Below are 13,191 nucleotides of genomic sequence, written 5' to 3'. Positions count from 1 at the left end.
ATGAGACAGGAAAATCCCCAAGCTTATTCAGGAAACCACTCAGATCCATCAGGCGCCTGGGGTGGACCATTCTAACCAGTCCTCCATCTGTCTGGAGGTCTGTACCAGTTCACAGTCCAAAACTAACCAGATAATGGTCTGCCCATGACAACAGAGTCACATGTAACTCCTCCACTTTCAGAGCACCAACGCCACCAGATCGAGAATGTGCTGTACTGCTGCAATCCCGTTTGTCACTCACAATCTCCCAAGCATTTGTTTTGGGGCCAAGCCAGATGATACATTAAATATGTCACTGGATTTGAGGTGTCTAATTTTTTCTTTTAAGGAACACCAGAGGACCAGGATTCAGATTTCAGGGAGAAGGGAGGAGGATGTATTTTTTTGCTGCTGGCCATCCCACCAAAGATCAGTCCCCCCCCCAAAAAAAAAAACTGCTATTCTCATGGGTTAAAAAAAAGCAGCTTAGGAGGGGGGATCTTTATCAGGACTGCAGAGGGGATGGGAGGTGCAGTCACACATTTAATTCATTATCTAGTTTGGCCCTCAGCCCCCACCCATCCAGGTGAATTATTTTGTCAAATCTCACCCCCCCATCTGGAGTCATTTTAGACAAAACCATTGTGATTGACCCATTCACGGTAATCAGACGGCTGTCCATAACAGTATTATCATGCTCTGTCAAACACAGACGTAGGAGGTCCCAGTTATCCTTATTTTAGAAAGTCATGCCTTTATTTTCAGAACATCACAGCTTTCTAGAATATAATAATTGCCTCTTATTTCCATATTGCATAATGGTTGCCTTATGTCAGACATCGCAGCTTCAAAGTGCCTCTTCTTTTTTGACATTTTGATATGGCAACTCTAGTTGTTTGAGCACCACTGGAGTCATGCATATTGGAGGCCAAAGGACTTGAAACCTTTATCCTTGGCTAAAGAGAAAAAGGCTTTTGTTCCGTAAAGTGGTGATGAGCTAGCCTGAAAATAATCTCTGCATATGATCCATCAAGAGGAAGAGACAAGCCAAATACCCGTCTGTTTTTCCTGTGTAGCAGGAACAAATCTGGATGCTTTACTGTTGTAGGGCGTGTTTCCAAAATTGGACTTTGAGCCACACCCAAGCAAAGTTACAAAACAAGATACTGTTCCATAGTGTTTAAAGCCCACCTGCAAATATTGTAGACCTGAAGCTGTTGGATGGGAATGAGGAACTCGAGAATAATCTAGTTTATCAGATGATTAAAAGTTCACTGTGGCATTTTTATAAAACTAGAAATGCTTGTTTAATACTATGCAGTACACGTCTCTTGTATACCACAGCTATAAAATATCATTTAGTCATTCAGCTAGTGGAATAAATTACTTTTCCTTGTGTGAATCTTGTGAACATACTCAAATAACAGTCAATAGACTTTAATAGAGTTGTTCTCTGTGTTCATTTACACAGGAATCTGGTTACACAGGGGTGGTTTTTTTAAGCTTTAGACTATAGTACTTGCTTCCTCAACTAGGCACCCTCCAGATGTGTTGGATTACAACTCCTATCATCCCCATTCAGGCACCCACCATGGCCAATGGCTGAAGTTGATAGGAACTGTAAACAAACACAGAGGGCACCTGGCAAGAGAAGACTTTGGGTCCTGAAAACCTTTTGTTAAATATCAGTGGCTTTTAAGGAAATGTAAAAGGGAATTTTTAAATTCTCCCTGTTATAGAGCTGCTTTTTTATTATTCAGTTTTTTAAAACCTTTGAAATGTAACAGTATAATAAAATAACTTTGTATTCCAAATCATTCAGTCCATAATGAATTTAGCATTTCCCTTCCCTGACCCACATCTAACTCACCCTCATAAAACTATAGTACCCCCCCCACACACACACCTTAAATATCCTTCCATTCTCCCAGTACCCTAATCCTAGGATGCTGAAACCACATAAGACCCAGGTGACAAAGTTAAGGGGTGCAAGGAACAGAAAAGCTAATATGATGCTGTGCTGGGAGTTATAGCCCCAAAAATCTTGACAGCCTCAAATTGCCCTCCTGTGGATAATATTTCTCAAACAAAGTAGCTCTAGAGAATAATCATAATGATTAGTGGAAAGGAAAGGAAAAATAGATGGAAGTGTGTGAATTATTAGTGGAGTTATAAACCATCTGTGCCAGATGAAAGAGGACAGCAAAATAAAGGATGTGTGGAAAAGAGACGTCTCTTAAAACACACACACACACACACACACACACACACACACACACACACCCCTGAAACATAGGCTGGAGTGAAAGACTAAAAAAGCCTGAGAAACAATTCAGCAAATAAAGTTCATTGTCATTTGCAAATGTAATAAAACCCATAGGTATGTATAAATGACAAAGGCCTCATCTACACCAAGCAGGATATTCCACTATGAAAGCGGTATATAAAAGGCAGGAGCCACACTACTGCTTTATTGCAGTATTGAAGTACACTGACAACTGCTGGGGCCCATTGACACATGCCATATACTGCTTTCATACAACTTTCATGGTGCAGTATTCTGCTTGGTGTAGATGTGTCATGGGCCCCAACAAAGCACTTCAATACCACTATAAAGCAGTAGTGTAGCTCCTGCAGTGCACTTCAATACTGCTATGAAGCAGTAGTGTGGCTCCAACCTTTTATATACCGCTTTCATACCACTTTCATAGTGGAATATCCTACTTCGTGTAGATGAGCCCAATGTTAATGCTGGCAATAAAGCACAGCACGTATATTTTAATTAACTGCCAAATTTCTCTGTAGATTTAAAATGGCCTTACAAATTCATTATTTGCTGAAGACCCATAACTCAGTAGTAGAGTTCAGTCTCTGACATCTCCAGGTAGGTGCAGTCTCTGACAACTCCAGGTAGGGCTTGGAAACTCTGGAAAGCCACTGCCAGTAAGTGTCAACAATCCTGGACTAGATAGACCCATGGTCAATAGCAGACTGCTTTCCGTGTTCCTATGGAGGTAAAGCTTTTATAGCCAACTCAAAACGCTGAAGATGTCAACATAGATCCTTCTAGCCAGCTGCGATGGTATGAAGTTGATCAGAAGGACTTGCCATAGGTTGCAGCCTATTAGGCATCAATTTGTATTTTGAAAATGAATGCCCTGCACAGATGAAAGAAATACCCTTTATCTTTTTTTGATCACCAAAGTGTTTACTACTTATTCAGTCTTGTGTCATGTCATAAGATAAAGGACACAGTCCAGTGCTGCAGGGCTGCAAAGTATAGACAGAGTTCTCTTTCATTATCAGCAGGGGTGAAAATTGACCCCATCCTTACATTTGAGGAGCTTCAAATAGAGCCCTGCACCTGTTGTCTCAGCCATCAATTCACAGCTACAGATCATGTCTCAGATTGCTCTGTGTTTTTTTTAAAAAATAAAACCTTTAAATGTAAATGGATATTTTTATCTGAATAAAATGTGAGTTAAAGTTGCATTTGTGTTTGCCAATACACTATAGAAAAAATATTAACGACAGCTATTATTCAGCCTTCTACTTCCATGATGAATATATTTTTAAATAAGCACAATTGCTTCTTCTTTTTATTAAAGGACCCCTATAAATTTTGGGGGTGACCTATTGTGGGTGACCAGTTTTTTCTATTACTATTATTGGCTTGATTCTGAAAGTAATATGGTGGCCTACACCAGTAGATGTTTGTACAGACTAGTATAGGTTGCCACCTATAATAAGTGATATTGATTATCCAGAATACCTACCTATGTTTTTCTAAAAACTAGTATCTGCAATGCGATTTTTTTGGCCTGTTGTTTTTACTTTGGCAGGCTAATATTGCCACTTAGTGGATGACTCCTCTAACTACAATCTCTTCTTTAAAAAATATAATGAACGTGGCTAGATTGGCTTGTTTTTAGTTATCTTTTAGAGGAAAGGAGGTTAGCTTTAATTGCTGAGTTTCTGAAATTAATTCAGCGCTGAGCCAGTTCATACGACACAGTGGCTGTTGTGCTCAAGTGGGAAAGAGCTTGTTCCTTAGCAGCCCCTGATTGGCTCCATTGTAGGTTGCTTAGAATGCTTAACCCATGGCTTGCTGTTGGGTTAACTGCTGGGTTGTTTGAGCTCTAAACAACTCAGCTATCCAGGTTCAGACGACATGCAAAGCAATGTATGATGGTGCACTACATGTAGTGTCCCGCTTGTTCATCTGCACGGTGTTTAACTCATGGGCTTCATGTCATGTGAACCGAGTCACTGTGTGAAGTGTGTGTATGCCTCGACAGTGACCTGGTTCATACATAATGCTAACCCAGGATTGGTTGCTCTACCCAGGATTTGTCTGGCAGTTGAACAAACAAATGACAGTTTGTTTTCTAAATTCCTGGATTGTTTGTGTCTGCCCTCCTTTGCCTTCTCCCTCCCGACATCCCAAATGCCTTTTCAGTGCTGGCATGTTGTTGTTGTTTTTACCACTTTTATCTACTGTCTCTGGAGAAACAACCAACAGTTCTGGGTTTGCATGTAACAATGACCCCACAAGCAAACAACAAACCATAGGTTCTCCTGCTGTGTTGTTCATGGTTAACAAACCATGATTTGATTGCATGACTGGGTTGACACAACACGACAACCCAGGCCTTAGCTAGACCTAAGGTTTATCCTTAGATCATCCCTTGGTCATCCCTGCCTGCTCCCGGGATCCCCTGTGTGTCATTTAGATGCACAGGGATGACCCCGGGATGATCCCAGGATAAACCTTAGGTCTAACTAAGGCCCTAGACTCCCAACAACTCATACCATGGGTTATCATTATATACAACCCCAGCCAGTATGTCCAACAATGGCAAAACTGTAGCAGCTACAAGAACAAATTCAAATTTCAGCAGCATCTCTGCTAACAGCTTTATACTCCTAGAGTACCTTCTGAGAAAGAGAGGTAGGAAGGTAGGCAGATTACCTGTTCCACTTTGGCTAACCACAGGAGTGTATTACTAGAAGTACCTCATGGCAGTGCTGGTCCATGGTCAGCTCTGATTCTCTGCAGCCTTTGGACCTGGCTTTGATCAATAAAGCCTTACATTCCTGGGTGTCTATTTCCTCCTTGTGTCTCAGTGCACTCTCTTAAGAACAACCATCTATGTCAGGGATGAGGAGCATGTGGCTCTCCAGATGTTGTTGGGCCGTTACTCTCATCATCCCTCACTATTAATTAGGCTGATGGGAGTAGCAGTCTACCAACATCTGGAGGTCACTTGCTCCCCACCCCTGATCTGCATGATGAAGACACACCTTAGGAAGATGCTTGGGTTTTATTGGATCTCTGAAGCTAGAGAATTCCGAAAGGTGATGAGCAGTCAAGAATCACTTGCTGTTTAGATTTTGCTATGTGAAGAGCATTTCAAAGATTCTGCTCCTCCCTGTGTAGGGAGATTGCACTGGGACAAGGGGCTGACTTAGGAGTTATTTTGACAGCAATCCTAAAAACACTTACTCAGGAGTAAGGCTTGTTGGATTTAATGGGATATACTTCTGAGTAGACATGGCTAGGATAGAGCCACTACTTTCCTCAACCCAAATGCAAGCTATTCCCTAAATAACCATGTTTGCTTCTTCTTTTTCCTCTTGCTCCCATGTAGCATCCAATAGTGGGCATTTCTTTTACAGTAGAAACCTTTTACAGTAGAAACCTTTTACAGTAGTTTAGTAAGTTATTGGTTTGTTTTTTTTTGTTTTGTTTTTTTTGTTAACCCAACTTACTGGCATTCAAGTCCCAATATTTTCAAGATCCTATCTGCCTGAGATGGCATTGTAACATTCCAATAATGTTAGCGTGATGTTTCTTTACTGTGTTTGTGTATATGGTGATATCCCATTTCCTAACCTCTTCGGTGGTAGGCAAAACCTAAGAATGTTAGGATCATGCTGCACAGTGTTGCACTCGAAATGGACAAAATATTGGCCCCGTTCAGAAGACACCTTAAACCATGGCTTTAACCAAGGTGAATAAGGCTTTCTGGCTTAACTACCATGGTTAAAGCCATGGTTTAAGGTGTCTTCTGAATGGGGCCATTGAGTGTTTGTGGCTAGTGGACAACAGAGTTCCATAGGCAAATTCCCTAAACTGAGAATCTTTTAAGATGTGCATTTAGCCCAAAGCTTCCCTCTTCTTTGTGTGTGCTCTTGATTCATTTTGCCTGAAGAGAATTTACATGAACGCTGTTCTAAGTTTGCATTTTCATTGGCGATCTGGTTAAAGTTGTAATTGTAACTTATTTAGATTTTTATATGAAATTGCCAATACCACAGAGAACATCAATATCAAAGCTATTCGGAAACTATCAAAAGCATTTTCCCACACTTCTTGTTTTCATTGTTTTTTTTTAATTTTAAGTGTAACTTGTGAATATTTTTCTTCCTCTTGCTGAGTATACCACCAGTAGTGAGAAATCATGTCCCTTTTTTTCTTTTTTTTAGTTTTAATGTCTAACAGCAGAGGGCACTATGTAATTAACAAAGTCCATTCTCAGCCTGTGTAATTCCCCCCCCCCCTTCTTCCTTCATGTGAAGCCATGTTGAATGAGCAAATGTCTATAGACTGGTCTGCGAGTTTTAAATGTCTCCTTCACAGGAAATCCACTGTGTAGCACTGCAGGGTTGTCCAAACAACTGCACAATGTCCACTTCTGTGCATATGTTTAACTTCGCTCACATCGCTGAACAATGTCTGTTTTCTTTGTATAATAGATCACTTTAGTCACGTGCATCTAGTATTATGAAAGGAGCAAATGATATTTGCCATAAAGGGTGTCTGTATATGATTAATCATCATGTGGATTTGTCATGGCTTAAAACTAGCAGTTTTAGAACTAACTTGATCTTGAATATATAAGTGGGACTTTGTATAAACTTAATTGTCTTAACAAGATCTTACTGTATGGATTTTACTGCTGCTGAATTGAGATTAGTTTCTACTTGCACATTATTAAGTACACCACTCTAAAACAAAACAAAACAATCACTATTTACATTTTACAGTTTTTAACTTGGAATGTGTGCTTGCTTGTACTTGAAAATCAGCAACTGGGTTTTTGTGTTTTTTTATTGCCAGACTAGTCATTACTTTGACTTTTCTAGGCAATAGGCTCTTGTTATAAGGCACAATAAGAATTTTTGCCCTATAAATTGATTGAACAGGACTGGCTGATTTTAAACTTTTCTCTACTTAAACCTGATTGATGTCTTGCCCAAAAAATTCTACTGTTTCAGCCAGGACATAATACAGAGGTGATACTTTTTTGCTCATTAATATGTGTCCAGCTGTTATGTGATCTGTTCACTATTAATAATAAAAACTGTGCATGGGTTGGACAGCTCCAGGTTTTCACGCTTCTTGTAGACATCAATTCTTTTCCTCTGGCCTGCCTGTGAATGGCTGAAAGATGACTCAAGACATTGTTTTTTAAAAAGAAGAAACTGGCCAAAGGACTTTCTGAATAGATTGGGGGCGGGGGAGGCACAGATTACTTTCTTTGGCACTAGTTTCACTTTGGGAAGCAATTGCTGGTATACAAAATATTTGTTCACGGTTGCAGTTCTGTTCACCCTTACTTGGGAGTAATTACTATTGAACACTGTAGGGCTTATTTATGCGTAAATATTCAAAGAATCAAACCAAACAAAGTTCAGTCTCATCATCATCATTATCATCATATTTCTTACCAGCCTCTCTGTCTGGATCGAGGTGGGGTACAACAATAGGTATAAAATACATGAAACTGAATTAAAAACGTAGTATACATTATAAAAACATCCTAAAATTCCACATGAATAATTAAGGCTACTATTTTCCACTTCTTATCTCCCTTGAAATCTCGTTTTAATTTCTCTAGTTTAATTAGAGATGTTGAGCTGATTGGCTGCAGCGGGGAATGCATAGTTGCTTCCGCATTTCCAGATCAAGCAGTATTCATGTGAAATGTAGTTCATTCATGCACAGAGCAGCTTAGGAAAAGCTATGGGTATGCAGGAAGTTAAAACTATCCTCGCTCCTCATACTCTACCAGAGCTCAAATGTGCACATGGAGCCATCATTCTTCCCCAGTCCCTTCAGTGCTGCGAACACTGTGTGCACAAAGGGCTGCTCTTGTCACTGAAGCAAATGGGAAGATCCGTGCAAACAAGGAGGCTTGAAGGGTAGTATTTGGAGATCTGCCTTTAAAGCTAGGGGGCATCTACACTACTGCTTTAAAGTGCTTTTAAAACGTTTTGAAAATGGTATATGGAGTGTGTCCTGGGCCCCAACAGTTGTTAAAACTGTTATAAAGCGCTTTAAAGCAGTAGTGTAGATCCTGCCCTAGTCTGTGGCCCAAACTTAGGGCATGTCTAGATGATGCCTTATCCTGAGGATCATCCCTGTGTGTCCACATGATGCACAGGGGATCCCGGGGGCAGGGAGGGATGATCCCTCCGTTTCCCCGGGATTACCAGGACGGCTTTTAGCCTGATTTTTTCTGTGGTCTCGGGATTGTCCTGAGACCGCAGGAGATGTGGGCAGCCATCCCGGTTTCGTCCGGGCTCCTTGCGAGAAAATGCAAAGAGCCTGGAACCAGGCACAGGACACGGAGCTCTTCAAGCACTCCGTGCCCATCAGAGGTGGGGAGGGGAGCAGGGCTGGGCCTTTATTTTTTACATTTACTTTTGTGCTGGAGCACAGGTGCGCTCCAGGTCCTGTTTTTTTTTTAAAAAAAGGTGGCTGCAACTTCCTCCTTCCTCCCTGGACATCGTGCGCCATGTGTGAATGGAGGGGGTAGAGATGTAAAATTTCTGGAAATTTTGAAGCCATGGAAAAAACCTGGGTTTTTTCTGGGGGGGGGGGGGGTTGGGGTCGGGAAAAAACAAGTTTTCAGAAAAATTGAAATAATGCAATATTAGCACTTTTTACAGATTGAAAGTCACTTTAGTAACATAAAATATAATTTAGTCCAAGTTGGTTTGGCATAAAGTTATTACATTTGGTATATTAAAAGTACAGTGTATGCAAAGAATTATTACAAATTTAATTCACTTTTAAACTTTTTTTTTTTGTAATAAATGGAGCTACAAGCTCCTGAACTGTTAGGAACACCTGAACTGTAAGGAACTTCTTTGGTTTTGCCAGTTTATGAGGAGCAGGCAAAAAATCAATTTTAAACAACAACAGAAGAAACCACCAACATTAGTAACAAAGAAAATTATTTAGGTTTCCGCTAGTCCTCCAGTGTCAAGACATAAAGCACCCATTTCCATAAAAAGAACTGAGAAAAAAGGGGGAACCAAGTTTCAATGAATATGCATGAAATTTAATCAGACTCGTTTCCTGAGCTTCAGCTATCAGTTTCAGTCTCTGCCTCAATGGCAGTGCCCCCTAGAGGCAGAAATGCATCTTGCTCTTGCATTTGAGAGTTGTAGTCTCAGTTTGCCACCTAGGACTTGCTTGTCCTTGGTGCACAGACATTGTAATAATCTGATACTGCACAGTTTTTAGAAATCATTTGGAGAAGTAAATATCTGAACATCTTGTCTTAAACATTTTATTCATCATGCTAAAATAAAACATCCCATAATCCATTTTTTCTTCATTTTTTTTTTCAATTTTCCCAATTTTTTTTGAAAACCCCTGAAAAGAGGCTTTGGGGGAAAAAACAGTTCCCCCCCCCCGAATTTTTCCGGTTTTTTTCCTGGCCTTCACATCTCTAGGAGGGGGAGGATCTTCTGATCAGCATATCGTGAGATCCTCTCCCTCCCCTCCCTTGGTATAGACATGCTCTTAGATGATATATGAAATGGGTGATTCCTGTTCAGGGGCTGTCTGTGGATTCTGTTTTAAAACAAAGAAAACAAAACAAAAAACAACACCCTATAACATATGCATGGTTCATATAGTATATGAACTAATTCTTTTATAAATCAAGATACTTGGCTCCAAGATCTTTGTGATAAAATGGGTTTTCTGCTCTTATCTTTTGGTAATTCCTGCTTACCAAAAGATGGTAATACAGGGTTGTGGTTATAGCCCATGGCAGCTGTCCTATAGTACAGGATGCTTTTAAGTTCTATTTTGTCTCCCACATTTTAACATCTGCATGATGCTGCTGGAAGAGGATGTATGAAGTTTTGGAGTTAGGAATCATCAGTATGCAATTATACCTCTCTCTTTTTGGAAACCTTACTGTAGCAGTAGAGTCCCTGAGTCAGTGCCTGGATTGCAGTGCCTCATTAGAATCATAGAATCATAGAACAGCAGAGTTGGAAGGGGCCCACAAGGTCATCGTGTCCAACCCCCTGCTCAATGCAGGAATCCACCCTAAGGCATCCCTGACAGATGGTTGTCCAGCTGCCTCTTGAATGCCTCTAGTGTGGGAGAGGCCACAACCTCCCTAGGTAACTGGTTCCATTGTTGTACTGCTTTAAATGGGGTCAGTAATGAGCTGCAGGAGGTCCCAGTAAGATGAACTTCAGTCATGATAAGGATCATGCCACTGGTAGATGGTTCTGTTAGTTTGGGGGAGTACAGAGAGAGCTGCCTCTGGATAGGGTTGCACTCCCCACAAAACAGCATTGTTGCAACTTGGGGATGATTCCAGATCTAGCTTTGCTATAGCCAGAAGTGTCTCTATCAAGCTTTGATTGGTGAGGCAGCCACACACTCCTAGAAGTCATACATACCTTGGTAACCTTGACATGAGATTACAGGGTTGGTATCATGAGATGATATAGTTGGCTTTGTCCAGAATCAGGCTAGCCCAAATACTGCCGTCACCCCCCCTTTCACAGCACCATTCATCTATTTCGAAAGTGGGGAGGAACTGTCATGATTTTCAGTGGGTGAGCAATGCCAAAGAACATTCAGGTGGTGGTGGTGGGTTACTTTTAAAGATGATGTGGTCAAGGTTCCCCCCTTTTTAAACAAGACTATAATGCCCAAGGGACTTTCTGCCCCAAATTTCAAAAGGTGCTTATTCATTCCTGCTCCTCTTATCCTATACCTTCAATCTTTTTGCCACTTGTTTCTTGTGTTATGCTCTCTCTCTCTCTCTCTCTCTCTCTCTCTCTCTGAATGGGAACCGCCACACATACTGTGTCAGCATTGTAAATATTTTTTTTCATTGTGTGCTTGCTAACATGTACTCTTTTCCTTACCTTATCACTGCCTGCTGCCTCACATTGTCTAAAATCCTCTAATCCTTTAGAATGCAAATACTATTCTCTGTCACACACACATGCAGACTCTCTTTATCTCTCAGTGGTTTTCAAGGATTATCTTGTAAAATATGTTTTGGAAACATGGGATTCATTCTTATTTGGTGGGGTGTACAATAGTGGGCACAGCAGAGCTACTTTCACTAAACATGCACAAAGAACCTAGTTAATGTTTGATATGTATGGTTGGAGTTAAATTGCCTTGGAAGAGATTATTGGCTGATGATAACAGAGCTCTTCCAGATCTGACTCAAAGCAGTTAAGTAGAGTATCATATCTCAGTTACTGCCGCGTATTGCCCTTCCCAACAATCGAAAGCCATGCTGCAGTTGGAGTAAACCTGGCATGGAAAAGAGCCGGAGTGGGTCTTCCCCTATGTTTGCATGGAAGTAAGACAGTAGTGTGCATTTCTCCCAGTATTAAGCATGGCATCAGAAGGGACCCAGAGTATGCAGAATAGTTAAAATGGATTCATAGCTGTAATGTATACGTATAGGAAGTGTGAAATACATTGCCAGTAGCACATTAGAAGGGAGGAAGTGTTGGGGAGGCCTAAGGCTATGGCTAGACCGGGCAATATCCTGGTGATTGCCTGGGATCATCCCTGTGTGTCCACATGACGCACAGGGGATCCCAGGGGCAGGGAGGGATTATCCCTCCCTTGGCCCAGGATATCACCCTACCCTTTTTCCCTACTTTTTCCGCAGTCTTGGGATGATCCCGATACTGCGGAACGTGTGGCTGGGTGTCGCGGTTTGTCCTGGCTCCTTGCGAGTAACCACGAGGAATGGGGCACGGAGCTCCTCAGGAGCTCTGTGCCCATCGGGGGTGGGGTGGGGGGAAGGGGAGGTGTTTTTTTTTTTAAAAAAAACACCTTACCTTTCGTTTGAGCATTCGTGCGCTCCTTTTCCTTTTTAAAAAAAATCCAAAATGGCAGTCGCGATGTCATGCGCTGCATGTAGACGAGGGAGACGATCTCGCGATCATAAAATCATGAGATTGTCGCCCTCCAAGCCCTTAGTTTAGCCTTGAACATGAGGTATTTGGAGACCAGAGTCCTTTAGTCAAAGGTCGGCTTCATGTCTTTCTTCTAGTCTTAAAAACTGATCTCCCTCTTCTATTCAAAGACGAGTATGACTCAGTTGGTAGGGTCTGTTGTAATATATAGATTGGAAATAGGAAGGTTCTTTTTTTAGACTCCGATAACTTTCTGTTCCTTTGGCTTATTTATTCATTGGAGGGGAAAATATTACAATGTGTATTTGTTTGGTTGTTCACAGATGTATTCTTTTTAATGTTTAAAACAGGCAAAGGTTAATGCTGATTTTGTTCTAGACTACACTTAGTTGAAGATGAAAATTTAAAGCAGAAGTAACAGTGAGAAATAGTTCTGTCTCTTTGAACCATATTTACTGATAACATTTCCACTAATTTCTGATATTACACCACATTTTTACATTAGTTTACTCTTGCAGTGAAAAGTATTTTTAGGCTTCCAGTGCTTTTGTGCAATTTAATCTCAGCCACAATTTATCATTGCATGGAATCACCCTTAAATCCCTGATTGATTCCCAATTGAATGGTTTATATTTTAATGAGACAGAGAACATTTTTCCTGGAACACTGTTGGTGTGAGAGAGTTCAACTTCCAGAAATTAGGTTAGACTCATTAACAGCACAGTCCTATACATGTCTCCCATTGAGTTCAGTTGGACTCGCTCCCAGACAATTGAGTATAGGATTGCAGCCTAAGGGTGAAATCCTCTGTGTGTTTAGACAGGAAAAAAAGCCCTTAAAAAGCATTCCCCAGCCAGCCATGCATAAGATTGCACCCTTCGTGTTTAATACCATACCTGTGTTCTGTGTAACTTTGGCCCAAAAGATGCTTTTGCCAGTTTTGCTTTAAAATAACTGAAAGGGATAAATGATTATTTAAAACATCATTTATCCCTTTCAGTT

General features: G+C 40.9%; 1 protein-coding gene across 3 annotated transcripts in view; it reads left to right on the top strand.

The window, feature by feature from the left end:
• The window catches only part of CYRIA (CYFIP related Rac1 interactor A), a 73,771-nt gene that overhangs the window by 35,894 nt on the left and 24,686 nt on the right, over positions 1-13,191 (top strand). The window contains exon 1 of one of the 3 annotated variants that reach the window (XM_063125182.1): positions 4,151-4,181. The exons of the other annotated variants lie outside the window; for them this stretch is intronic. Coding sequence (XP_062981252.1) covers positions 4,165-4,181 — 17 coding nt within the window. The 5' untranslated portion in view covers positions 4,151-4,164. Of the gene's footprint in view, positions 1-4,150; positions 4,182-13,191 lie in introns of those variants that run through there. 3 annotated transcript variants of the gene reach the window in all.

The sequence above is a fragment of the Elgaria multicarinata genome, chromosome 4, assembly GCF_023053635.1.
Source record: "Elgaria multicarinata webbii isolate HBS135686 ecotype San Diego chromosome 4, rElgMul1.1.pri, whole genome shotgun sequence".
Classification (NCBI taxonomy): domain Eukaryota; kingdom Metazoa; phylum Chordata; class Lepidosauria; order Squamata; family Anguidae; genus Elgaria; species Elgaria multicarinata.
Note: the sequence above shows the minus strand (reverse complement) of the source record. Positions and strands in the feature narration are given on the sequence as shown.